The 27,500-nt window shown below is 41.9% G+C and overlaps 1 protein-coding gene across 1 annotated transcript in view; it reads right to left on the bottom strand.

Moving 5' to 3' along the window:
* Positions 1 to 27,500, bottom strand: part of Npas3 (neuronal PAS domain protein 3) — an 852,204-nt gene that overhangs the window by 113,374 nt on the left and 711,330 nt on the right. Inside the window, 1 exon segment of the mRNA XM_060387500.1 lies at positions 13,234 to 13,408. Within this exon segment, the coding sequence (XP_060243483.1) occupies positions 13,234 to 13,408 (175 nt within the window).

Here is a 27,500-nt window from a genome sequence, read left to right as displayed (position 1 = left end):
GTCTAAATCTGATTGTGGGTCACTTAGTCTTTTGTAAAGCAAAGTCCACGTGGAGCGATGGCCCCACAACAATGGCCCGGTCAGATAAAAAGTGATAATGCCAGTCAAGTATGTCAGATGTGCTAGGTAACAGCCAAATCATCGCTCACAGGCAGACTGCACTTTAGTAGGCCAGGCTGGAAGCTGCACAGCTGAGAAAACCAGCAGCCAGGTCTGTTCCAAAGAAGAGCGAGGCAGTGTCCGAGCTAGCCGTCGCCAGAGGCACCAGAGGGCAAACGTGGTGTGTAGAATCCAGGAATTACACATCTCAGTTATGCTTTAAGGAAACTGAGTATAATGGCCAGAGAGTTGGCTCAGCAAAGAGCACTCGTTGCTCTTGCACAGGACACAGGTTCAATTCCCAGTACCCAAGGGGTGGCTTAGAACTATTTGTAACTCCAGTCCCAGGGATTTCAGTGCCTTCTCTGACCCTCATGAGCACCAGAAACACATGTAAATACACATGCATACGTGTAGGCCATACACTCATACAAACAAACAAATAAATAAATATGAACAACTGAGCGGGTGAGATACTGGTGTGAGGTTCTAAAAACCAAGCCAGGGCATTGCAGGAGCTTGGGAGCAGTGAGCTCTTTTTTTTCCAAAGGAGTATTCCTCCTCTACAAAGTTCTTATAGAAGGGCTCCACTCAGGGGGTGTGTGGTGGGTATTCAGAAGCATCCTTTTGGTATTATGTTTCTCATGTAGAATCTGAACTCCTTAAATCGGATAGCAAGTGCATGATGTCAATGAACCCAACTTCAAACCTTTCATGAACAGATTCCAACTTCCTGTCATTAAATCCATGACCATCCTTTCTCTAAACAATGAACTAGATAATAAGATATGTAGTTCAATAGAATTAATGAAACTATTCACTGAGTACTACATATCATACTAATTATTTTACCTGGTCAATTCATTGTGCCCTCACAAGATGCTTAATTTGTAGAGAAAATCAAATGAGAATTATCCTTCATCCTGAATACAATATAAAATATAAGGTAAAAATTTCATAATAGGGAAACTGAGGCACATATAATTGCATTAACCTGCTCAAAGCCACCCACATACTAAGCTTCAGAGCCAGGGTTTGAAAATAGAAACAAGGCATCAGGTTCCAAGGCCCACACACTTACAGGTTTGTGACCGGTACAAGCAACAGCACAAGGACTGTCCTAAACTGGGGTGGAGTGTCGCCTTCCTGTGCTGCTGACTCTCAGTTGCTAGGGTAATCTACAAGTCACCAGCCTGCAGATTACAGGAAAAAAAGTCTCTCATTTACAAAGTGCAGTTTAGTTACGTTGGTACAGACAGGACAGAAATGCCTCTGTTACTGCTGCAGTTCTCTGGGTCGCCGTGGCCAGCTTTCCATTGAGATCGACTGGCCTACTGCTGTAGTGAGCAGGAAAGCAGACATCTTATGCCAATAAAGAGTTGGAGGGAAGGGTCACAGAAAGGCTGAATGCCATCACTGCACAACAAAAGAGGGGATCGGGAATGTACAGGGCAGGCTTAGAAAGCTTCAGTAAGTTACTAGATTTACTTCTAGGGAAGTCTGAAGGGATCCAGACAGCTGATGGAAATAGATAGCCTCAAAGATGTGGCCCATCTGTGCCCATGCCTGTATCATGAGGCCGTGGAGAACGGGTGATATCCAGCTAGCTGAAAGACCATTGGAGAGTGAGTGACCATGTGTTTTCTGGGGGTTGTAAGACTTGCTGTGAACAATTTACCTCACTATGGTTTGAACATGGTTTGAATGTGTTCTAGCCATGATCCATGATGTGGTGAGGGAGGTGGTCAGCTGTGAAGAGGGGCATCGCTGCCTGGGTCATGTCAGTGGTTTGGAAGAAATTGTGGGACTGACAATAAGCCCGACTTTCTATACCATCACCCCTTGACACCCTGCTTTTGATATTTACCATGAAGTTAAGCAGCCAGGAGGCACTGTTGCCAGAACCTTAGCCATATTGTTTGGACATTCACTATAGAAACTATGAGCTAAATAAACCTCTTTCGTTTATAACATTAGCCTCTCAGCATTTTGTCATAGCAATGAAAGACAGATTAATATAGTGAAAAATCTAGGAAACAGTAGTCTAAAAATAGGCTTACCTATCATAAAAATGTGAAATCTTTATGTTAATGATTGTTAATTTCTAAGGAGAAGATAATCATAAAGCTGTTTTTCTTTTCTGTTTAACACAGACCCTTTTTGTATTTACAGGTACAAGGAATGTACTGTTGAAATTCTGCATTAGAATTTGTCTGCTACTCATTGTGGAGAGCAAAGGCGACCAGCTAGGTCACTGCAAACTGATAGCAGTTGGCCTTCTGCTCATAATGTGGTGACCTCGGTCCTCTTTGACATTGGCTTGTGCGAATGTGAGTTCTGTGAGAGCAGAGACAGTTTTAGTAAGTACCATACTAAGATAAGGCCATGCTGTGGACACATACTAAATAATGATCGAATGAACGCAGAAATGGAAGAGTGAAAGAAGCAGCGAAGGTTTTACATGTGTTGCTGTACACTTGTTATCATCATTAAATTAACTGTGTATGTGAGAGAGAGAGAGAGTGAGTGCTTGCATGCGTGCATGCTTGTTCACTTGTGTACCACGGCATGTGTGTGGAGGTCAGAAAACAACTTTCAGATTCTGTCCTCTCTTCCCACCATGTGGTCCTTGGGACTCAAGTGGCAAGTTACCTTACCCTGCTGAACCGCCTCACTGGCCTAGGCTTGCACTGCTCTTACACTTGTATACATGTCTGTGAACTACAAAGTGTTTTCCTAAGTAGAGATTTTAAAAATGAACGTTATAAGGATTTTTAAACTTTTGATCCTCTTGCAACATACTCTACTCAATAAAAATGTGGACAGACAAAAGAGAGTAGAAGTTCACTGCTTTCTGGCGCCATCAGTTTTATCAACACTATTGCATTCTAGAGCTATTTGAGATACTTGACTAAATCATTCAAAGAATCAGCTTTCAGTATTCAAGAAATTTATATGTTCATATGTCATGATCAACAGCATATATATTTTAAATTTTCAAATGTCTTAAGATTTTAACAACAACTGATAAACTATGGGAGTGGGCTGATCGCATTCTTCATCCTGATCAGATATGAATGCTTACAATTTGTGAAATGTCTAAAGCAGTTCCCAGAAGCCCTGGCTAAATATTGAGTATGAGGTGGCTGTCTGCCATTCCCTAAGGATTATCTCAGTTTCAGACCAGCCCTTCTTCCTTTGCAGGCTCTTTCAATATTTCTGCTCAACTCCTTCTTACTCTGGCATCACAGCGCTGATGTCTTTTTTTTTTTTAATTTTTTTTCTCTTTTATATTTACTTAATGTGTATAGAGTTTTGCTTGGATATATATGTGCCTCTTATGTGCCCGCAGATGGTTGTGAGCCACCATGTGGGTGCTTGGAACTGAACCCAGGTCTTTTGGCAAGAACAGCTAAGTGCTGTTAAGTTGTCTTAGCCACAGAACCATCTCTCCAGCCCTCAGTGCTGGCCTCTTACACGACTTCTTTTGTGTCAAGGTTTCTCTAGCGAACTATCCTGAACACTCCTGGAAAAACACACTAGCATCAAGTGCTGAAAATCCAAGTTCCGTATGTTACAGGAAAGGATGGAAGGAGGAAGGTTGATGGTTCCCAGCTAGTGATTTCAGGTGAGAGGTGGACAGCTGTTTCAGGAAGGCTGTGCAGGCATGCTTTGGAAGAATGAAGAGTTAGTAGTGGGTGCTGGGCCAGGATGCTTTAAAACCAAATTCTAGACTTTCTACCTAGTAGCTTTAAGGCTTCTATGTGCTAAACAAATCATTTTTTAAATAGTCCCTTTGTAAAATGGGAAGATGAGACTACCATCTTTGTAAAGTTTTGTGAGGGACTGGGTTATGTCATTCATGGTCTAGGCATGGCAGAGTGACTGGCACTTTAGGTGCTCACTGATCTGCACCACTGAAGATAAAATGAACCTTTACTTTATCCAGGATGGCGGGGTCCCCCCTGCCCCGCCGTATACTCACTGCACTGTGCTTTGTGGGGCAAGTGTCGTGAGCACGAGCTGTCTGCTTGTGCACTGGTTAGTTCGGCTAGTCATCACCACTGAGCTGCTCTTTCCTTCCTGACGTTAAAATTGTGAAAAGACAACCTATCTTCTCTGTTTCCACTGGCTGTTGACCGCGACTCCATGTGGTGATAATGGACAGTTTCCTTTAGACGCACAGTAGCTACCTAGAAGGGTCATTGGAGATCACTTTGAGAAGTAAAAATACTTAGAAATGCACCCTCCTATTAAATGGGTTTATGGGGGCAAATCATACTCATGGCAGCAATAAATAGCTTTCATTATTGCTAACACTACTTGCAAAAGCTCTGCCTCCCAGAGTCAGTACAGGGGTCCAAGCCTGAATTTCCTGAATTTCAGTTTGCAAAACTGACCCATGGAAGGTGGAAGGAAGGCTGTTTGAGGACCTCCCTTTCAGAATCTCTCTGTAGTGTGGAAGCATCAGTTAGAGGAATTCTCGGACTCTCAGACCTATGCCCCAGGCATTTGGTCACGCTTAGGTCATCTAGTGGAAGAAAGGACAGAAACAAGCACAGACTCTGGTAACAGTCAGCAAGGCCTCTGACGGCCAGGGCCTGCCCACGCCCTGACAGGTTGAAGCTGCTGTTGAGGCAGTTCTGCCACTGCCTGCTCCAGTGTTGCCCTTCTCCTACCCCACAGTGCCTGCTGGTCCTCTCCACGTGCCTGCACTGTCCTCACGTGTCCACGTCACAACACAGCCAGCTATGGGAGCGCAGGGCCTTGATCTTTGAATCCTCAGTGCTTCGGATAAGGTCTGAAACGTGGTAGTCAATCATGCTGAATAAGCTATACTATCGCTATTACCAAGTGGGCTTAGTTCTTGAATGAAATCTCACTCTGGTTAAGCGAAGAAGACTATGCCCCGCACACCTGATCCTGTAAACCAGCAGAAACTGGGTAGTGTTTCTAGATGGTCCCGAGAAACCAGGACTGTACCTCATCAGCAGGACACGTGCAGGACTGTCTACTTCCTAGTGGACACCGTTGTTCTTTGTTTATCTCAAGCCTGCCTTGGCGACTTGTTCTGGAAGGAAGAGGCTGAAGGAGTTTCACAGAGCCATGTCCAGTGCTGGCTGAGGCAGAGTCAAGGCTGCACACACAATTTTGAGAGCACACAAATTTGGCTGTGTTCCTGGCTAGGGTCACACAGCGAATGTGGAACGAGGGATTCAGGGTTGGATCTTGCCTATGTTTTATCCAGATGTTACTATTCAGTGTGGCATAAAGACTTTCATTGCAGAGATGAAAGCAAAGGAAAAGACTAGATGGATGTGGAGGTTTTTTCCCTCAATAAGATACTCTATTATTAAATTGTATTTTAGCGCAATGAAATATATGTATAAAGGGATAATTAGGTTTCTGTTTGGACTTCAGAGTCCCTTTGGTAAAAATTCCTCTAGTCAGATTCCTACCATGTTGCCATCTCATTTCCCCCTCATCTATTTCCTGACTTCCCACCTACTTCAACATTAATATTGTACTTTTTCTTTTAATCTTGGCTGCTAAATCTAACCCATGTGGCTTGGGGCAAGCCACTTAGAGTTTCCATCACTTTCCCCCCAGCTGTAGAACAAGGATAACACACTGACCTGCCTCGGGGGAGTATGGTGTGGATTAGCTCCTGTAATTAGCAGTTATTGTGCTCTGCATACAGCAAGCAGGGTAGGAGGGCCACCATGATCACAGTGGCCAGAGCGCACTGTGCTCTAAAGCTATACTTGGGAATAACTGCTTGGCAAAGAGCTGACAACTGGAAGTTGCAAACTTTACACAGAAGCAATATTTCCAGTATTTTCCCCAAGCAATCATGAGTAAATTGCTCACTAGGGGTGGAAATGGTTTCCAGCCAGCTCTGCGCCCTCTGATGTGTGCACCCTGCGAAGCTCAGTCAATGCCAGGTAACTGATCCTTTGTACGGCTGCTGTTTAGTGCAGATGAAGAATTCAGAACGGTATAATTTGGACAGGGATGAAATTTCTGTGCAGTGATATGTATTAAAAGCAAATAACTTGTGCTTTCTTCAAAGCAACAGCTATAGAATCTATAATTTTTAATTATCCAGTGACAAAGACATCCGCATTTTTTAATGGGCAGAACATGTCATCATTAACAACTTGTACTAGGTTTCATTTTAGAAACCTGAAAAAGGCACCCTTATCCTTATAGGTAAATGGAAGTAAAAATTACAACCTGGAAAGCTATTTTAGGGAACCTACAAAAATATGGGTTTAAGAATCAGTTTCCTAAACTGTTTTACTAGATTGTGGTAGGGGAAAATATGCATACATACAAACATACATATACACATATCCATGAATACATCCATGAAAATACACACAGATATACATGGAATAGACCTATTTTATATTTGATAAGATGTATTTTTTCTTTTGATGAAAAAATGGGCCTGAAAATGCCGTTATATTAATTTGTATAAAATTCATATACATACCTACATATATGCATATATGTATATAATATATGTGTATCTATATACACACATACACACCTGTCTATATCAGAGGTAGAACTACTGTGATCTGAACTTTGGAAGTTAATCTCCGAATGCTATTTAAAGTAATAATGGGATCCGCCATCTTTCTGGGGCTGAAAGGGAGGCTGCCTTCTGACCCCTTTGAAATCAGCGCTAATTTCTAAGTGTTAGGTCCCAAAGATGTCTGGTGCTGCAGCTGTGGGTCCTGGGAGGGCCAGAGGGCCTGGTGGGAAGAATATTTGGACTTATTTTTCTTTAGTTACCCCTGGCAAGATTCTGGAAGTATGAGCTTGCGTTTTGAGTGTGCATATCACATGCTGACAAGCACCACAACGTGAACAAACACAGGTTTCGGGGTAGCTGAGCCTCTGTTTGAATGCAGGGGGAGGGCAGGGAGACCTTCCTTTTGGTGGCAGATCCAGGTGGTCTTGTTTAGCTTAGCTGGGGACAAAGGCGGCATTTAAAAATAGCCACTTCCTTCAGAGAAAAATGGCGCTCCATCAAGGTAGCTTTTTTTTTTTTTTTTTTTTTTTTTTGAGGCAAAAGAATTACTCTGAGTTTGGCAAGGCAGACCTAGTGAAAGTACTGACTTCTGTTTCTGGTTCTTTTCTTTTGGGATGAGGTGTTGTATAACCTAGACCAACCTTGCTGGCCTCAAACTTTCCAAATGCCTATTCCTCTTGACTTGTGAGCTTACACAGGGCTCTTCCTGCAGTGTGCCACAAAGACAGCTTGTGTTCCATTTCAAAATAACAACGACATGGTTAAAAGTAAGAAATCAGATGGGGGATATGATTTTGTATAAAAGCTGCACTCACCCCTAAATGCTGATTTCTTTGGGTTATGAAAAGATAGATTGGGGTGTTTCTGTGATACCCGGCATGCACATTGGCACCTGGGAGTTAACAGATGTCAAGCAAGGTTGAGGGACTGTGAACTTGTTCAGCTAAGCGCTGGAAAGGCAGCGACAAGGCACTTCATATTCCGTCCCACAGAGATGACTGCACGGCGTTATCTGATGGATTTATCTTTGTTTATGTTGAGTGAAACCGGAAAGGAACTAAGTGTCTATTTACAATTTGATAAACATTCGACATAAATCAGAATTTTTAATTTCATTTATTAGTTTGGGGATATGAAAAGCAGGGATTTTTATTGCACACAAACTGCCATTAGGATGGAAGGATTAACTCCATGAAAAGGCCCCTCACTGCAAGAACAAAATCCATTTTCATCTTAACTTAGTCATGCCAGGGTTGGTCTTCAGAGGGGCTGCGACAGTGTCACCATGTGCTAACACTGTTATGTGACAACTTGTGTGAACGCTGACGTCATCAGGCCAAGCTCGAAGTTTGTTTACGTACAAGGATTTGTTCTAATCGTCAACATTCGGAATGGTCTCCGTTCTGCTATCATCTTGCCATAGAAAGACTCCAAAAATAGCTCACACGGATTAATGACAACAGCGTAATTGTGGAGAGTCGCCACTCTGTATGTAGACATATATTGGCAATAAAAACCAGTCACTGAGTGCTTTTCCCCAGTAGAGAATCTCTCCCTTTTCTCTGATTTTTAAAGGCTTCAGATCAATAACTGGAGTGACATTATTAACAGCTCCCTCAACACCTTGGCCAGCGCTAATATTAAATCCATTACACCTTCTGTTTGACATTTGCAGTACAGCAGACAGTGCTGTGGATACAGTCACATTGTCTGGGGACCGGGGCCGGATGTGAGCTTAGTGAGATGGTTTTCCTTGTCTAACTTCTGAATTCAGTTCATTGGTAGGAAATTGGAACCAATCTAAAACAAACAAAATAAAAACAAAACAAAAAACTCCAGCACAAATCAGATGATAAGTAATTCATACATTAAACTACATGTATATCTTATATCCAAGCAGTAAAATATTGACCTGATCACATATATATATATATATATAATTCATTAGGTGATGTCAGGACTCGAGTCCCTTTTCTATAGATGGAATACTTGATCAAGTTCACTACTCACTGAGACAGACACACACCAACAATAATTGATTTCCATTTCCATAAATGCTCTCCTGCTCCATCCCTACGGCAGCTTTTGGGACCTAGAACAGGCATTGTAGGCAAGGAGCTTATGCCAACAGTTATCTCATCCCACGAAATAGACTAGATTCTGCCTGAAACGTGAGACAAAACATGATAGCCTATGCTTTAGACAACCCATGGTTAGCCATGCTGCTACGGTCATTCTTCACCCCAAACACTGTCTCATATGTTTTGCTAAATTGTCTAAATCCTAGTGTCGTATTGATTTCTCCTCCTACAAACTCACCCCGTCCAATAAGCTACAAGAACCTCTTGTCCTCGCTGAGTTCTCTCCAAGCAGGGCCTGCGTCTATCGCTCCTGACAGAAGTCCTACGGCAGGCGCTGATTGCTATCTCATAGGAGGCAAACTGCTGGAGACAGAGGAAATTTCATTTTGAGGAGAGAAGTATGACACAGAGAGATGCTTGTGAGGTTGTATGAAAAAGCGGGTCACCAGAAGGATGACTGTCAGGATCTTATTTAGGAAAATATACAAAACAAAACCCAAGAAACGTGCTCTTCCGAGCCTCCCATTTACACGCATGCCTACAGAAAGAGAGGGGAAATCTAGAAGGCTGTGTGGAGCCCTAGCATGAATAATGGTTATTTCTAAATAGCATGGTCAGTATCGGTTGGTCTTTTCCACGTTCTCTTCTGCATATTCTGACGTTTTCACAATGACTATAAATTAATTTTACAATTATAAAAGCTGTTATATTAACAAGGAAGAATGAGTAAAAAATACCATTTTATGACAACCCAAGGAAAATTATTCTGTCTTTAAAACAGGAAATTTTTAGAGTTCCTCCAGGGTTTATAGGAGAAGCTGCCTCTCTGTTTACTAAGTATTTGGAAGGCACAACATTGAGATTTATGAAAAGAATATAGGGTTCATAATCCCAGGATGATAAGAGCAATGAAAAAGCACAGGACCCATCCACAAGGGGTGCATACAGGGCCTGGGCTCTCCTGCTGTCAGAGCTCAAGGGAGAAGAGAAATGACGGCCTGCTGGGTGGTGTGAAGAGCAGTCTCTTTCGGGATATTCCTCACCTCCCCCCAAAGACACTCTGGAATAGCAGAGCTTTTAAAACTGGAGTACCATTTCTTTTTCTAATGCTTGACTTAAATTTTCTCTAAAGGAAATAATATATTTACTAAACTATCTATTAATGTGCACACATATAAAATATTTATTTGGGTTTGCTGTCAAGTCAATAGATTCCTGCTTCCCCCTCCCCCCCTTCCGCCTCACCCCATTATCTTGAGACTGATTCTAGACAAGACAATCAGAGAGTTGGCAGTTTAGAGAAACAAAATTCCTATCATGGCACAGTGTCACTGCCTTGAAATAGCTTTAGTCACTTACTTCCTTTTATTATAATGCCAAGTGTTATTTAGATTTTAGTCATTTAGTAATGCTGCACTGCACACATCAGGGCGTCTGAAAAATTCCTTACCCACTAGTCCTTTCATTTCCATAATAACCAACTATCGATATTCTTTTTCCAAACAAATTTCGCCAGTACCTAGAAAGGAATCTGTGTTTCGTCAGAGTTTAGAAGATTACCGGGCAATGAACAAGTGTTTTTTCAAAAATGTTCCATCATGTTATTAAGAATTAGGAAATCTTGTTGAAAAAATGTCAGCTTTTTAGAAACATAAGCAGCTTTGGAATGTAGGGCCTGATGGGCACTGTTAAGGTAATTCCCTTGGAGTAATCACGTGCATTAGTGAAGGTATTTCATTCCCGGTAGCACCCTATGGTGCCATTCAGTATTTGAGCAGGCAATCTAATTGCATTTTCAAGCCCAACTGGAAGACAACCAAATGCTGTAGACATGCAGGGCTAAGAGAGATTGGCATTCCCTAAGGGTGGGAGTCACACTGGCCATCTTGGAGGAGAGCCCTCTCTTACACAGGCAGAGCTGATGAGCACTAGTTCTTAGGTGGTGGGAAAAGCAGAGTTTCATGCATGGCCACAGGAAGGACGAGTCAATACTTTTCAATCAGATGTTGATATGAATGGTAGAGTAGGTCTGAAGGGAAAGCATGGATGTGAGTGCAGGAGTGAATCTCTTTCATAAGGCCAGCTGTGTTCTCCAGTTGTCTAGAGCGAATAAGAAGTGAGAACAGAGCTCTGCTAGGGGGCCAAGAGCTGTTCCAGGCATATTAGAGCTCTATAGAGGGCATGGAATTTATAAAAAAAAATTATTATTATTTTTTTTAGAATATTTAACTGGATTTGTTGTGTGCCCTAGCAGAACCAGTTGAGACCTAATTTAACCTTAGGTTGCATTAACAAACTCTCATTCTCTAAACTGAAAAGGTGACAGTTCTCTGAAATAATCACCAGACACCTAAAGAGCTGTGTTCAGTTCTCATAGGCTTATATATATATTGGAAGAGGGTTGACAACAAACTTGGCCTAGTCAGGGTAGGGAGCTGTGGTTGATGGGGTTCTTAGGAGGATACTGGTGGATGGGCAGTGGTTGTGAGGCTGCAGTCTAGCCTGGAAGCAGAAAGAAAGGAGGGTGTGCTGTACCGCATATGGCTTAGTTGAGTATCTACACAGGAAGGTTAGTGTGATCTGAAACACTGTTTAAGAGAGGGTAAAGCTGCAGTAAAGGAGATGCAGGACTAACTTTCAAACCAGGTCTAATTTTCCACAGCAAACGCTCTGCAGCAGAGGTGAACAGCTTTGCCAGCTCACTGGCTTCATACCAGGGTCACTTCCCAGGGGTAAAGAGGACACCTGTTGGTGTTGACGCTGTCACTACTTTATTAAAGGACTGACAGGACCATGAAGTCAACTTTGTGACTCACAGAAACAGAATCCATTTCCCCAAGATCTTCCGTTAAACAACAGCTTTTCAATTTAAATTCCTTTACACCCAGTCATGAGGAATCAAGGCTCCCTTATCCATTTTTAGAACAAGTGAGCAGAAAGCCCTTCTCATATGCTGCTTCTCATGTACACACAGCTAGGAGTGTTCTAACAATGGAAAAACAGTGTCAATTATCTAGCTGACATATCCATTCAGTAAAGCCAGTGAGCTATGGTATCAAGGATATATGACTTCCCTCAGAAAGTTATTTTCATTTTAAAGGGTAAAGAATGGTCTTAAATGCTTTCTTTTCTCATGTTGGTGAGGACAGCCACCAACACTATGAGTAATGGACATCCCAGGGTTCCCTTAACTTCCACGGGAAAACATGGATTTGGTTCTATATGGAGTTAAAACATTTCCAAGAGAGGCAATATTTTTTTTTTCCCTGTGAATACACACATTGTGACTAGTTCTAGGCAGAAAAAAATATTTTCCTGAAATAGTAGTTATTTTAATATTAATCTTAAGGCAGGGTTTTTCATTTTCCTTTCTAATATAATGCTTTTGTGTTGCAAATTCTGATTTAAAACTACAGATCAAGTATTTTTAAATGCAGGCATCTTTGAAGAGTGCAAAATAACTTCTCAAGTAAGCAAATAAAACTTTGCACTTGAAATCAGGCCTTGATTCATTAAAAATCTTAAACTTCTCATGAGAAAAATTAACATTTAAACCACTGCTGCTTGGCCAAGCACTCCACCACACAAGAATATGAAATATCTCCTTTAAAAAAGTACAAAAAGGACAAAACCACAAATGTGGAACTTCAATTAATTTAAAGCCCCAATCAGCAAAGAATAAATCCTTCGCAGATCTAATTACCAGCGCTCTCGGAAGACCCGGGCCGACCAGCCAATCTTCCCCGTGTTTGAACAGCTTGATGAACTAGGGGACTGATGGATATCAAGTCATTTTGTTTAATTTATAAATGGATTTTCCCCTAATACTTAAATTATCATCAGTACAACACAATGAAAATGGGAACATTCTGAATGCAAAGTCTATAAGAGTCCTGGAAGGAATCCCAATGAGGAATGTCACCTCTGTTCACTCCTCTATACAATTGATCTAATTAAATACTGAGGGTGGAAAGGCGGTTTAAAATGTAGCCAGTTCTGTTTTCTTTTTAGCCTTAATTTATCTGTTCACATCTTTCAAGTACCTTCTGATGCTTAAAAAAAAAAAAAGAAAGAAAGAAAGAAAAAAAGGAAAAAGTAATATTTCTGTAAATCCCTAATATTTTAATTCTCTACAAGGTAATATTCAAGATGCCTCTGCCAGAGGGAAGGTTTTTGCTGAATAATAAATAAATGTGTGAGAATAAAGGGGAGAGAGTGTTTCAAACCAGCAGATCCCCTAGTAATTTGAAAGAGAAACTAGAGGAGTTCGTACCTTCTAGTTGTATTGTTCAACTGAAATGAGATCTCTGGATTACACTTATTAAAACATCTCCTTATTTTCAAACCTCTTCCTTATTTAATTACTGCATGGGGCAGAAACCTGCATGGAATTGTTAATACCCTTAGCCCTATTTATAGTCTCTCCACACGGGTACCCTGAGCACACATTCAGCGCTGGCCCTGCCCACCAACCACCAATTGCAAACACATCGGGTTTGTAATTCCCACCTGGCTCAGGGGTCTCTGATTGAGAGGAGGAAGATGCTGAACTGGCCGCATCCTCGGTGGTGCCCTGTGAGAGGAGACCCCGCCCAGGTGGGAGCTTCATGCCCAGCTGCTCTGCCATCTCCACGTGGTCCCCAGGGTGGACGTAGTCGAAGACGCTGCTGCCCGTCAGCTCCACCTGGAGAGGGAGAGAAGCAGAGACACATGTCACGGGCTTTTCCATGTTCAGCGCAGTAGCACAGTGACACAGATTCTGAGAAGGGGAGGAAACATGTGCCCCAGAAGCAAGTTTCGCTCCATTTTAAGATGCTTCAGGGTTCTTGGACGAGAAAGAATGTTTTTTCACATATACTTATTTAGCAATTGTTTAGCCCAGTTTTTTCCCCCCACACAGTGTTGTTTGCATAGAGCCAAAACGTTGTGTGAAATGTGGACAAGCCTGCCTTGCGTTCAGCTGTTTTATCCACGCATCATCAAATACTTGTATGTTTGGTGTCAACTGGATGATTGACTGAGTCCTACAGTTTTCATGCTGAGAAGTTTGTGCTTTGTATAAAAACAGTTACAGAAACAGCCAGAGATAGCAGGCGAGTATTTCTTTTAAATACATAGATTTCTGAGATTTAAAAAAAAAAAATACACATCCTTTTATTTATATGTAAATTTAAATGTATGAAGTGCCACTTGTAAATATATGCAAAGGCATAATGTTTTCATTAAATATCACTCATTAGCTCTGTAATCATATGGAGAATTTTCCATGCAAGAGAGGTCAGCTGGGGTCTGAAGCAGCCATTTTTTTCTGCTGGTATCAGCTTGTTTTTGCCTTCAATCTAATAAAATACGTGGTAGAAAGCTCCTTGAGGGCTTTAAAAACTGTTTTATTTTGTCTTTGAATGAGGCTGCCTTCAAGTACAGAGGATGAATATGAAGTATCAGAAGAGAAGCCTGAATATTTCCATGCTGTCAGACATGGCTTTTATGCCGGGGTCACCTGCTTCTGGTGGGGGTAGCTGTTGCTGGCAAGGACTGGCCTTACCTTTAAACTCTCAGAATGCTCAGACTTTCATCTCTTCCTGAGGCCTGTTGTGTGGTCCTAACAGAATATCCTTGCACTGTAGGTACTATAGCAGGGGTAGGCATGTCAGCAAGAAAAAGCTGTCCCTGGGTCACTAATGGGCTTCCCTGTCCTTTGCAGTGTGATGGGCTTAGGCCACCTGTGGTGTGCCAGGGAAGTTCCCAGAGCTTCCAGTTTGTTGGTGTGTATTCATGTAACCCCCCTCCTGCCTCATTTCTCTTTCCTGTGTAATAGGAAGCCTCTCTCTAAACTCTACCAAATTTCCCCTGCTGGGAAGGAGGGGAAGGAGGGGAAGGAGGGGGACAGACTGTCACGGTCATTATCCTCGGTGCTCCAGTAAGAGGATCACATCTACTTGCGCACGCCATTTGATTAAAATCTTAACAGGCTACACATCTTCAACATCTATCAATTAGCAGAGGCATAACCAGGAAAAGAGAAGGGAAATCAAGTTTGGGTAATAGCTCTTCCCAAAGAAGGCTCGCCCAACTTTTACCGAAAATGAGGTACTTTCTGCAGCTATTAAATTATACTCTCCTGCTTTACTCGGCAACTGGCTATATCATCTTACAGTCCCTATTTCTTTCACTTGGTGCTGTGACAGAGAGCACACTGGGATTCACAGTGATCAGCTCCTGCCCTCTGGGAGGGAGAGATTACATGCAAATAATCCCTCTAATGTGCGCCTTGCCTCTAAGTACTTCACACAGCAATAAATGGGTAAACTGACTTTGTGCAATTAAGAAATTAAATGAAACTAATAAAGTGTGTGTTTTAATATTTCTTGATGGTTATTTTGTTTGGGGATTAGTGGAGATGAGGAAGTCACTCCCGGCACATAGGGACCAATCACAGCCCTCTACTCTTCTTACAGTGTTTCCCCGTAATATTTCTGTGGATCTTCACACACACACCACAGATTGTGATGAGATGAAAACCCCAGGGAACTATTTTCAGGGTGTTGATTATTGGCTATTCATGTGAGCCAGCCCTACAGAGAAGTAGCCAAGGTCCCTGTGACTTGCTCTACCTGGAGATAATAGATCTTTCCTTCCGGGGAAGCTGTTTCCTGCTATGGGGAGGGATGTTAGTCACAGCATGCCCTGTTGTCCATAGCAGGAAGAATCCTCTCCTTCAGGGCTCTCGTGGAGTCCGACAGAGAAAACCCAATATTGGGGCTAGAGGATAGCTCAGCAGTCAAGAACACCGCCTGCCCTTGGAGGGGCTTGAGTTCAAGACCCAGCTCCTCTGTGTGGCAACTTTCAGGGGGATCTGATGTTCTCTCCCGGACTCTGTGGTTTCAGCACCATCCTCTCACATACATATACAATTAAAAATAAAATGAAACCCTGAAGAGTAAAACCCAAAATGGATGGTGAAGTTGGCACCTAGGACTTAATACAGCACAGCCTCCACGTATGTGCCGCAGCTGGGGCCATAGGTACATGCCTTGGAGTTAGGACCTAAATTTGAGATCAGATGCTTTCCCTCCACAGCTGGTGGCCTTGACAGTTCCTGCATCCTCCTTGTCTCCAGTTTTCTGGTGCAAAGCTGGCAGCTAGCTGCTATCGGGGACAATAGGTACCTCTCACAGTGCCTCCCTTAATGCTGGTTCTTAGGAATAATGCAGGCTCTGGCCTTTAGAGCAAGGAGAAGACAAGTCATGGCTTACTTGCCCCAGAGCTCTATCTTGAAAATCCAGTGAAACCATGCAGGAGAATCACCATATGAGAAAAATAAAACCCTCTAAAAAAGTCCTACTCTTGAGCTGGCAAGGTAGCTTAGTGGGTGGAAGCACTTCCTGCCAAGCCTGACAATCGGAGTTTGGTCCCCAGAAATCACAGGGTGAAAGACAGGAACTGATCTCTGCATGTTGTTGTCTCACCTTTAATGTATGTCATGGCATGGGACTGCACAGACAGACAGACAGACTGAGTGACAGATGCATGCATACGCGTGGAGAGTAAATAAAAGGCCTACTCCTGTTACTGCTTGGTGCATAAAGCAAATGAATAGATATCCCAACATAGCTTGTGTAGTCACATTGGGACATCATTCAGCCAGCAGCGAGCTCAACAATAGTGCTGAGTTGCCTTATGAGATGTAAGTATAAGTACTAGAATAACAGTGTTATTAGCTCTCTACTCTGAGAATGTGCTCTTCCCTCTGACACAAGATCTCACTATCTAGCTTTTGACTCTCCTGAACTCCCAGATGCCAATAATGCTAGCCCACGTGCTCTTCTACCTGCCACTACCTCCAAAGCGCCAGGATTCACAGCTGTGCATTACTAGGCTTGTATACTTTGCTTTGTCTCGCGGAGTCTTCCAAACTGCTACACTCACCCCCTTTCAAAGAAGAAGAATCTGAATAGTGGCTAGTGGGTGAGAGAGAATTTGGTTAAGTATGTTTCAGTGGCTCTCATTTCTCAAGTGGCATTCGTAGCCCCATGGGCTGAGCAAGGGACTCTGACACCTTCTGTCCTTCATGCCCGCTTGTGTGCACACTGAACTGTCAGGAAGGGAAAGGCAACCTTCTAGTCTCTTAGGACTCAGGGTGCTTTGTAGCTGGACCTAAGGAAAGCATAGGAGGCTGGCTCTCTACACCAGACATGGCAACAGACAGGGGGCAACTTAACATCCACCTCCAGTCTTCAAGAGTGCTACCTGTTCTAGCCCCCACACCTTACATTCACCTGACAGTTCTGGGAGCCGCCTCCGGGGCACTACGGGTTACAATTGGAAGAGTCTTTTAAAAATTATTTATTTTTTTATTAATTACAGTTTATTCACTTTGTATCCCAGCTGTAGCCCCTTCCCTAATCCCCTCCCAATCCAACCCTCCCTCTCTCTTCTCCTCCCATGCCCCTCTCCAAGTCCACTGATAGAGGAGGTCCTCCTCCCCTTCCATCTGACCCTAGCCTTTCAGGTCTCATCAGGACTGTCTGCATTGTCTCCTCTGTGGCCTGGCAAGGCTGCTTCCCCCTGAGCGGGAGGTGATCAAAGAGCCAGCCACTGAGTTCATGTTGGAGACAGCCCCTGTTTCCCTTACTAGGGAACCCACTTGGAGACTGAGCTGCTATGGGCTACATCTGTGCAGGGTTTCCAGGTTATCTCCATGAATGGTCTTTTCTGAGACTGATACTCCAACCATGGAAGAGTCTTTTTGAAAATTACCTATTATGACCCCCAACTTTAATTGGCAAAATCGCAGTTCTTAGAAGTTGAAATGCTTTTTTTCAAGTTTGTCCAGATGCTTAGGGCTAGAAGGAGGCTCTAAGCCCAACTGGCAAACCCATAGTCTACCACTTTCTAAGCCAAAACCTTATTTTATTTTATTTTTTCTTATGAAGACTGACCTGGCAGGACAGACTAAATTCATGTTTACTGACTTCTATTTTTAAAACAGAAATCAAGACTGGGGACTTTGGTTTGTTACCCGATGAGTAGACATTACTTCGTGTTAGTTTTGAGTAAGAAAAATAAGTCAAACTCCAATCCCATGCCAGTGGGATATCTTCAAACACCCAGTTACTAATTCTTCTCAAACTTTCACCCACTTTATCTGTTTCATCTTGCTCATCTATCACAGGTGTTTGTTGAGTAAAAAGTGTAGAGAGTGAAATCTAAAACAAGATCATTTGATCTATGATTTACTTGATCCAGCTTAAATTTCTTCTCCACATGTCCCTGCTGGCACTGTGGCTGTGGCACATTAGTCTGTAAAATGTGTTACATATAGCGCCATAATGTTTTTGTTCCCAGTAAACCCTTGCCGGGTACATTAGAAACTGTGCCCTCTTTTATAGACCTAACTGAATTTGACTGAGGATAGAATTATATAAGTGCTGGGAAAGTCAGGTTTTGAGAAATTTTTAAGAGTCTAGTGTTCATCTTCCTCTATCCATTTTGATTCCAGTCTAAGGCAGAGTATCAGTTAGATGGCTAGTTCCCAGCTTTCACACTCCATGTCCTCATTGTCTGCATTAAATAAGACACATTCTATTAAAATTATTAACAGTCCTTTCTTTTAGATCACAAGGAGAGGAAACCTACAGTCATTTCATCTGGTATGACTAGTTGGTTGTAGCCTCGTCCTTCATTAGGATCGTCACAAAGGAAAATGGTAGGCTTTACCCTTAGCAGTATCTTCTGATTGGCTCAAATGTCATTTTAGGCATATTTAATTACCTCTTTATTTTATAGTAAGTTCAATTACCATGTATGGTGGTTCTGTTTGACTAACTCAGGAAACAGCCGGAGAGTCTTTAAATGGTTCTGTGAGCTCAAGAAGGAGAAAGAGGCATGGCTGTTTCTACTTTTGATCACTAGGTCTAAATTTACCCCAACCGAGAGATGCTGTTTTTTGCTGTCTCTGTTTTGTTATTGTTGGTTTTGAGACAGGAGCTGTCTGGTTCAGAGTGGTGCTGAACTCATGACCTTCCTGCCTTCACCTATGTAGTGTTCATATTACAGGCATGTAACATCATGGGTGGGGTGAGTAATGCCAGAAGAGGAAGAGCATGCATCACTGAACAACAGCAATAACTGGGAGTATCGGCGGCGGCAGATAGATAATGGCAACAAATGACCAAATCTGGAGAGCTCATTAAAAAATATTTTACCTTTATTTTATATGCAGTGGTGTTTTGCCTGCATGGATGTCCATATGTCCATGTGACTGTGACAGATCTTAGAGTTAGACAGATCTTAGACAGTTCTGAGCTGCCATGTGGGTGTTGGTATTTGAACCCGGATCCTCTGGAAGAGCAGCCACCGCCCTTAACCACTGAGCCATCTCTCCAACTTGAGATCTCATTCTGTTCAAACCCTCTCTTCCTAAATATACGTACTCAATGCTCCAGGGTAAACCACAGCCCACAGTCACACTAACCTACACAGCATTTCCTCAAATGTATCTCACGATCTAGTAGCTTGCATGTAATTTTTGCACTGGACAGAGTTGATTTTGTAACTGCAGTTTTTGTGGAAAATTGTAAATATATCATAGAGTGGTTTGAGTTGATTTTTCCATATGGGGTCATGTACCCTGTTATAACTAAGATAAAGGACTAATTTATCTTTTCAAACATCAAGCAAACACATCAATAGCCATGGCTTAATCCCCTGGAGTGAGCAATGTGCTTCTCAGCTGTAGCAGTGTTCGGATAGGGCTCCTCATGAGTGCAAGGCCTTTTTGCCTGAGAAAGTTTGGTACATGTGAGGGACCATCAGTGATAGTAAATCACCCCCATTGCGATCAGACTGCTTTAAGCCCATGCTTCAGGTATTTCTTTCTTTAAAAATCTTTCGTCTTAGAAATAATGCAGGGTTGATTTTTTTTTTTTTTATTATATAAGAAACAGTTTTCAAGGCTTATCATTTAAGGTAGAGTGCCATAATTCTTTTGGAGTTACCTTAAACACTTAAAATATGTCTTGAGGCCGTTACAGTGCTGATGACTAGTGGTACTCTCAGCTGGCTTCCTCCACTCCTGCCCACTCTGCAAGTTACCCCCGAGAGAGCATACCTTGGTGGCAGGTGGCTTAGAAGCTGTCTCATAGGTTAAGCTAGCAGCTCTACCAACAGACCTTGACATCCTGGTTAGAAAATCCTGACCCAGGATAAGGTAGAAATTCTATCTCACCCCAGCAGGTTAGGATTTGCAGTTTTTTGGGGGGTCACATTTGTGTTATTGAAGGATAATAAAGTGATAAGGGAATAAAATATAATAAGATATGATAGCTTGATTAGCATAGGTTTTCTTTGGATTTGCTGGTATCTTAATGCCATCTTCATAACTTCCTGCATGCTGCAGAACTCTACTGAATATTTATGAACTGTTTTGACAGAAAGTTGATGTTCTTTACTGCTCTGTCTCATTCTATGTATTTGCTGACTTATCTGAAAGGAAAAAAAAACGCATAAAAGCCTTGGGTCTGTTACAGAAATACGTGTATAAATTAGTAGAACAAGAAGAAAGAAAGGTTCTGTATCAGAACGATGAGGCGGGATGAAAAACCTTTCCGTGTCATCAAATAAGAAAACGAACTCGCTCTGTTCAGAGATACGTTACCAGGGTTTTTGCTCAGAGTGTGAGCTGAAAGATATCACGTCCTGTGTTTATTTTATCTTCAGAAATAAACATTTCGGTTCCTGTGGGAATTGGTGAGACCAACTACATTTTATTTTTGTTTTTTTATTCACTTTTCTGTAACCCCTAGAGTGACTAACCAGAGTCTGCAGCAGCAGCACGCGGGACCTTTGTAAACCCGTTCTGAGCCTGGTAGGAAGGGCCAGGGAGACGCCAGGGCGCCCCTCGTCCTCAGGGTGAACAAGGGTCCCACGACTGCCACAGAAGCGGAATGAAAGAACACGCAGCAAGCCTCGAGCACGCATTCAGACTGCCACAGTGGCTCTGCACCCCCGTTCCTGACGGGTAAACTGATCGGGTAATTAACATGGATCACTAAATAGTCACAAAAGCTCCACGTGCAATTCTGCAAAGTCAAGATCTCAACTGAACGGTCTTACTTAAATCGTTACAGAAATGGTCTCGGTGTAAAATAAACAACAGGCTCCCTGAGACTGTTCCATGTCTCACCCCATCAGTGACATGCTGCATTGAAAGCCCTCCTCATCATGGCTCACGTGTGCTGATGTCACAGCACAGTTCAGAAGCAGGGGTCTCAGGATGGTTTGGGTATGTCATAGGCTTTCCCTGTCAATAATAGGCACCAGCTAGAAGAGATCTGATTTCCTTAACACCAAGTGATCACTCCACCAGAAGAATGAGCCCAGAGATTTGTGACAGTGACTAAATCAGGATTGTTTAAAATCTGTTTTACAAAGTTCCCAGAGTTTTGAAGCTTTAAAGGGTCTGCAGGGTAGAAAAGGCCAACTTTTCAGTGTTTATCATAGCACTGGGGGTTGGGAGAAAGGTAGGGGTGGAGTGGGGAGGGGCAGATACCAAGGGAGGTTATATCACAGAGGAGAGTGAAATGTTGCCAAGAAGAAAACATTAGTAGCTGGAGTCAACCCCTCTTTTCTGAAGATCAAATGGGTACTCAGATGTCACATTGGAAGTGTCTTCATTACCTTTTGGCGGTAAGGAGACCAATCAACATGAGATACTTGATATTGGCATAGTAAATCCATTATCCTCAAATTTTATATGCTTTGCAGTTTGCCATTTAAGTCAGGATTCACTTTGCAAAGCCAGACTTTACTATCCTTGCATCTCAAGTTTTAACTATTTTTTTTATTATTCTCATAGTTAATTTTTGCCCTACCACCTTTTTTGATCATATGAACAACAGAAAAAAGAAAAAAAAAACCCATAAGATTGAAATATAATAGACCTTTCAGTTCAGAGAACAGTAACTGGATTAGGGAAACTACAATAATTCTGGGCTTGAGTTTTCTATGTATTTTAAGAATTCATACAAAGCAGTTTTTATTTTATTCTAGTCACAGTAAAACAGCATGGCTTATATGACTAAAACCTTGGGCACGGTTAATGCACACAGATAATAATCACATAAACCATGATAACTAATAAAATGCACTCCAACAATCTAATTAATCATTCTTGAGTTTTTACAGGGACACTCTGTGAAGGGTTGCCAACGGCGTTCATCCCTCGCTAAGAGTTCAGGCATAATGTTTAAGGGATATTGAAGAAAAAGAGAGGAGAAAGGGGAAAAATGAGACCAACAAAACACAGTCACAGAAATCTAACCATAAAAGCAGAGCAGAGTAATTTATTCTTACATGTAGAGAAAACAGCCCAAAAGGCAGCTCCTGCTCAGCTGATACCTTGGTTCGAAGGCTGGATCAACATGCACATGTCATAGGCTCTCTGCTTAAAATAACTGAGCGTTCATCCTTTCCACGTCTGTCTGAAAAGTTTCCAAAAACCTCGCTTTCAAGAAAACACAAGGCATACCTAAGTATCTTCGTCACCGGAGAAAGTGAATTGATGGTTAAGTCACATCAAGAAACTTGAGTGTTAACCGGAAAGACAAAAAAATCCTTTGTGCGGTGAACAGCTATTGACCCTTCTGGAGCCTTCTTTGTTGATGTATTTAGGCAACTCTTGCAAAGCTCCTGGATGTCTGTGGGAACTGTGACACTTGCACATCTTTTCTATGCCTACATTTTGGCAGTTCTAGCCCTTTGTGGCTATGGAGGCTATTCTCTCTGATGTGAGACAGTACCCAGAGCATCTCCAGGTGCTGTTTTAAAGGAACAAACCAAAGCCACATGTGTTTAGCGTCGGGCTGTGAGTCAGTCTTGTTTCGGTGTGGAGCATAAACAGAACTGGTCAGCGAAGAACGCAGAAGGAATGAGTCATCCCAGAAGCGGATAGGTGTGTGTGTTCTTAAGATACCCCCGAGGGCAGCGTGGTGTGTGTGAGGGAAAGTGTGTCCTTTTGAGAACTCAGTGTGCTATCGTGCCAGAAAAACAGGCTAGTTACACATGATTAGTCTGGCATTTTATCTCGGGTTTTAATCTTGCAGTCACTCATGCCATTTATTCTTGAATTTTCACAAGAGCCATGCTGCCCCATATGGTAGCTGCACTCTTGTAATTTGGCTGCTTTTGAACTATAATGAATAGGTAAGTGTAAAATTAGTACCAGGCCCTAAAGATTTAGAATAAGGAAAAAAAAGGTGGGGTTACTGAATATCACAAAATTAAAAGTAATCTGATTTTTAAAAAGTGGCTACTAGAACATTTTAAATTACACATGGGTTTGCAGAGCTTCTGTTGGAACACAAATCTGTGGAGTAAAACATGATGTACCAGACAACCATGAAGATAACAGGAAAGACAGAAGAGGTATAAGAACAACAGAAACGGAAATGCTGTTCAAAGAAAAGAAGTGAACTTGTAGAGCTAATCAGTTAATCAGATTTTATTGATCACTTCTCTATGGAGGAAAAAGGCATTACAATTAAACACTCGCCCCCAAGGAGCTTATGATGTACTATGAAGAGATAAGACACAGACCTGTGGAGTAAAAGGATCTGACCAAAGCATGCGCATGTGACAAAAGCATGCAGTATGTGATTAATTTGTGATATGAGCATTTTAAGTCACTGCTATGTAAATCTCTCCAGATCCCTCCAGCATTTCCCAAAAGTGGGACTCTGGGCTCCTAGATACCCCAGCTCTATGCATCTGGAGTAGAGTCCAACATTCTTCATTTTTGTGATATGGATATAGTTTATCCATGATCCAAAGTTGTATGGATGTATCCTGAGGTGCCCGTGAACTAAAAACATCTGGGACAGCAAACACCTGTCCTGGTCATACACAGAAAGCAGGGTTGTGTTAGACAGCAAAGCTGAGAGCATTTGACAAGAGCGGGAGCTGGCTCTAAGGTGCTTAAGAAAGGTGAAAGTGAGTATTGGGATAAGCCGAGGATACTGGGAAAGCTTCACAGAGGGCTTCAATAAACACGCATTTGATTTTGGCCCCAAGGATGAGGATGTATGACATTGTTCATTCCCTTTTCCCTCTTTTTAAATACTGAACAGTGTTGTGTAATCATCTATAGGAACTTTTACATTTTTCTTCTCAAATCTGCACCTCAGTGACAACTGTCCTATTGTAGACTGAGACTAAAACACTAGCTTACGGCTTGGATCGCTTATCTGTTTCCTTATCTGACATGCTTAGAGACAGTCTCTGATAGATGTTCTTCCTCTCATGGGTGAGCACAAAATACACGGCACACTTTGGCATGTTTAATTTAGTTTCTTCCATTTCCAGGCAGAGTTCAGTGGGCTTGATGTCATTTTGCCTCACCATGAGTCTAGTCAGAGAGGTGCGACTCTGCTGGGACAAGCACAAAACTCGACTAAGAGCAAACGCCATCTCACCTCACTTCTCTGTGTTCTATTGATGGAGGCGCAGCCCACTAACCAAAAACTTCCTTCAGGTTTTGTTTTAGATTATGAAGCAACAGCCAGCGACCACAGATCCTGGTTCCCTAGGCCACACACCGGCATGCTAGGAATTAACAGGATAAATCACCCATACTCTATTGCTATACAGATTTGAATTTAATTTATGAATTCTTCTTGACAAGTTTTATACACAGTCATCTAAACCTTCAAATTTTACCAAACCCTATCATCTTTGCTTTAAAAGCCAATAGAAGAGCAAAAACTACATTGGTTGAGAAAGGTTGGGGGTGGGTGTGAAGGGAAGGGTAAAAACTTATCAAAAGTAAAATTGGATTAAGAGTCAATCAAAATCCAACTGTGAATTTATCATTTCAATGAATTTCAATGAATGGTTTAAAATCTGTTTGAAATCTATTTGAAAATGAATATGTAATAATATAGACATATCTCCTTTCAAAGCCAGTATTGTCAGATGTATTCTAGGCATTATAATTCATGAACAGAGTAGATGACTATTTGAAAAGTATTAAAATGAGCTGACTTTTCAATACAAGTGTCTTCACAATAAGTTTTTCTATTCTGGGCAATTCAGAAATGTAGACAATTGTGGTAGAAAAATAATATGTATTGTAATATTCATTGTACAGTAGTAGTGTAGTAAGTGGCAATTCTGGACATTACAAGAGACACAAGGATTATTTTCTGTGATTGCACAGAGGGTACTTGGATTTCTTGTGAAGCTTTTGCATTGGAAATGAGATTCATCAGTCTGAACAGGGCAGGGTTAGAGCCCTTAGCAACATGCTTATTTTGTAGAAGGTCACTCAATAATAACTTCCTCTGCCCTCCAAGCTTATTAAGACTGACTGGCATATATTAATGAAAACACCTGATTCTCCAACCATAAAACCCAGACAAAGACTTTATTTTAATATTAAGGAAGGAACCCTTAATTAGCAGGGTTTCAAAAATGTCAGCTTCTTCTATTAGCTGTTCTGGTCCATCAAAGCCATAATCCCTACTGTCAAATTTCATCACATGATAGACAGTTTGCCTGGCTGCCTTTTTTTCCCTTTACTGATCATACTGACTGAAGCTTTTACTCTTTTATTATTATTATTTTTATTTTGCTGTCACACTTAACAACTCATTGTGTATTTGCCTGCTATGCTCTTGATTTTACTTTTGCTTTCAGAGTCTTACATGGCAATTAAAAAGGGTGGGGTGGGAGACATTTTAGAAACACAAACACAAGTATTACACGTGAATACATTCTTAGATGTATAATTAAGGGCTCTTGGAAGACCTGGACTTGCTTATATTGATTGTCTTCAAGAGTATGTACATGACGCTCTGAAAATACAGATAAATAAAACAGCCTCACAGATGATTTCCTTTTTTTTTTTTTAAATGTGTCAAGAGAGGAGGAGAATTCTGGGGAAGAACCGGGTATCTTTGAAGGTAAGTGTTCATCCGCTTGACCATCAGCATACTTGCCTACTGCAGGGGAGTCATTAGCACACAGATGGTTTCACACTGCCCTTCACAAGACAAAATGAGTACATCTAGCAGGGCAGAACAAATACACAGCTCTTAAAGTATTTGTGGTTTTAATCTGATTCAAAACACTGACTGTTGATTAAACCCTTTTTGCAAATGGAAAAGTTCATGCTGTCCATACTGAGAGGAATACAAAAACAGAAAACAAAACCAAGACAAGGATGAATCAAGGGTTCACGGGCACCGTTGACAGAGACACCAACACAGCTTGCTCTTTGTCGTAAATGAACAGGGAGACCTCAGCCGTAACGGACTCCGTGTTTAGAAGCTGGAGCCTGATCTGATGGAGGTATTTTGAGACTTACACTTAGCTGCCAGAAACCCATCTCCATGAGGATGGGGACTTCAGCAGAGAACAGCATGGTTTCTTAGCTCACCTGTTCTTCACGGAGTGGGCAAAATAATGAGCATCTCGTTTATGATTTCTGTTGATTTTTCTTTTTTTAAATAGCAGGTGCTTAGTCCTTGTCCTCCTTTTCTTCGTTAGCATGACGTGCAACAATCATTTGTGTAGCATCCAGAACCCTTCTGGCTGACGTGGATTAAGAGTCTTTAAAATGCTGCCTCCTACAGTTTGCATGTACTTTACTAATCTGACCCATTTCTTCCAAGTGGAATGCCAATTCCTCTCCAAGTTTCAGCTCTGGGAGGAGCTGGACTGGTTACTCCCCATGTAAAATGTTCAGAGTTTTCATGTTAACCAAGTCCACTATGGGGCCTTTATACCTTGGAGTTCATGTGGTTTCTATCAGAGAACACTGTTTTGATTTTTCTAGGCATTAATTCTATTGTCTCAGCAGCCCCCATGTAAGCAAAAATAGAAACAAACCCACAAAATCTCAATTTTAATTCATTAATCAGTCATTAACATGGTAGGGGGCCTGCATTTCTTCCTTTTTTGTTTCACTGGATGAACTAGAGATTGTTGAAAACAAACTTCTGGTAAGCCTTTAGTTGAATTTACCGCCAGCCCTTCTGTGCTATATAACAGTTTGGGGTGACCTGGACTGACAAGCTCCAGCTTTTTCTACTGACCACATGAAAAGGCACATTTTAGGTCAGCGAGCCAGTCAAGGCACCTTGCTTGGATTAGATCACCCAGTTGGCTATTTGGGGTAGCCAGACCTAGTTTTAGGGCTGGCAGTAAATTTAGGGCTAATCATAGACATAGTGAACTCTGCTGTGGGAGGCTTTCTAACACTTTTATATAAAAATGACCTTGGATCAAAATCATTACCACCCCCTCTTCTTGGGAAAGTTACCTACATTTCTTCAACTAAAGACAATCATGTATGCCTACTTTCCTTCTGTCAATATTAAATAAAAGCAGTGTCCCCCCCAAAAGGCAAATATGGCATAGACTAGGTCTTCATTGAAGACGTGTGTATTCACCTAAGTTTCCTGAGGACAGAAGCTGTGTGTCTACTTCACTACTATAAACTCAGTGGCCAGTCACTGTCCTATATAGATATTGACCAAATGAACAGTCTTGCAAGTGAATAAATGATGTTAAACATGCTTTGAGAGACAAGCCGGCTCAGAGAGGTGTGCTAATTTCCAGACCTCTCAGTTCTCGTCTTCTGGGACTTGGAAGGAGAAACACAACATAGCTGTTATGCATTCTGCAAAAACATACATGGGCTTAACCAAGACACATATTGGTAAACTATGGCAATGGAGGTTGGTGAACATGGGTCTCATATTGAAAGACAACTG

The sequence above is a fragment of the Meriones unguiculatus genome, chromosome 7 (assembly GCF_030254825.1).
Source record: "Meriones unguiculatus strain TT.TT164.6M chromosome 7, Bangor_MerUng_6.1, whole genome shotgun sequence".
Taxonomy (NCBI): Eukaryota; Metazoa; Chordata; class Mammalia; order Rodentia; family Muridae; genus Meriones; species Meriones unguiculatus.
The sequence above is the reverse complement of the archived record's forward strand: the minus strand, read 5'-3'. Positions and strand labels throughout refer to the sequence as shown.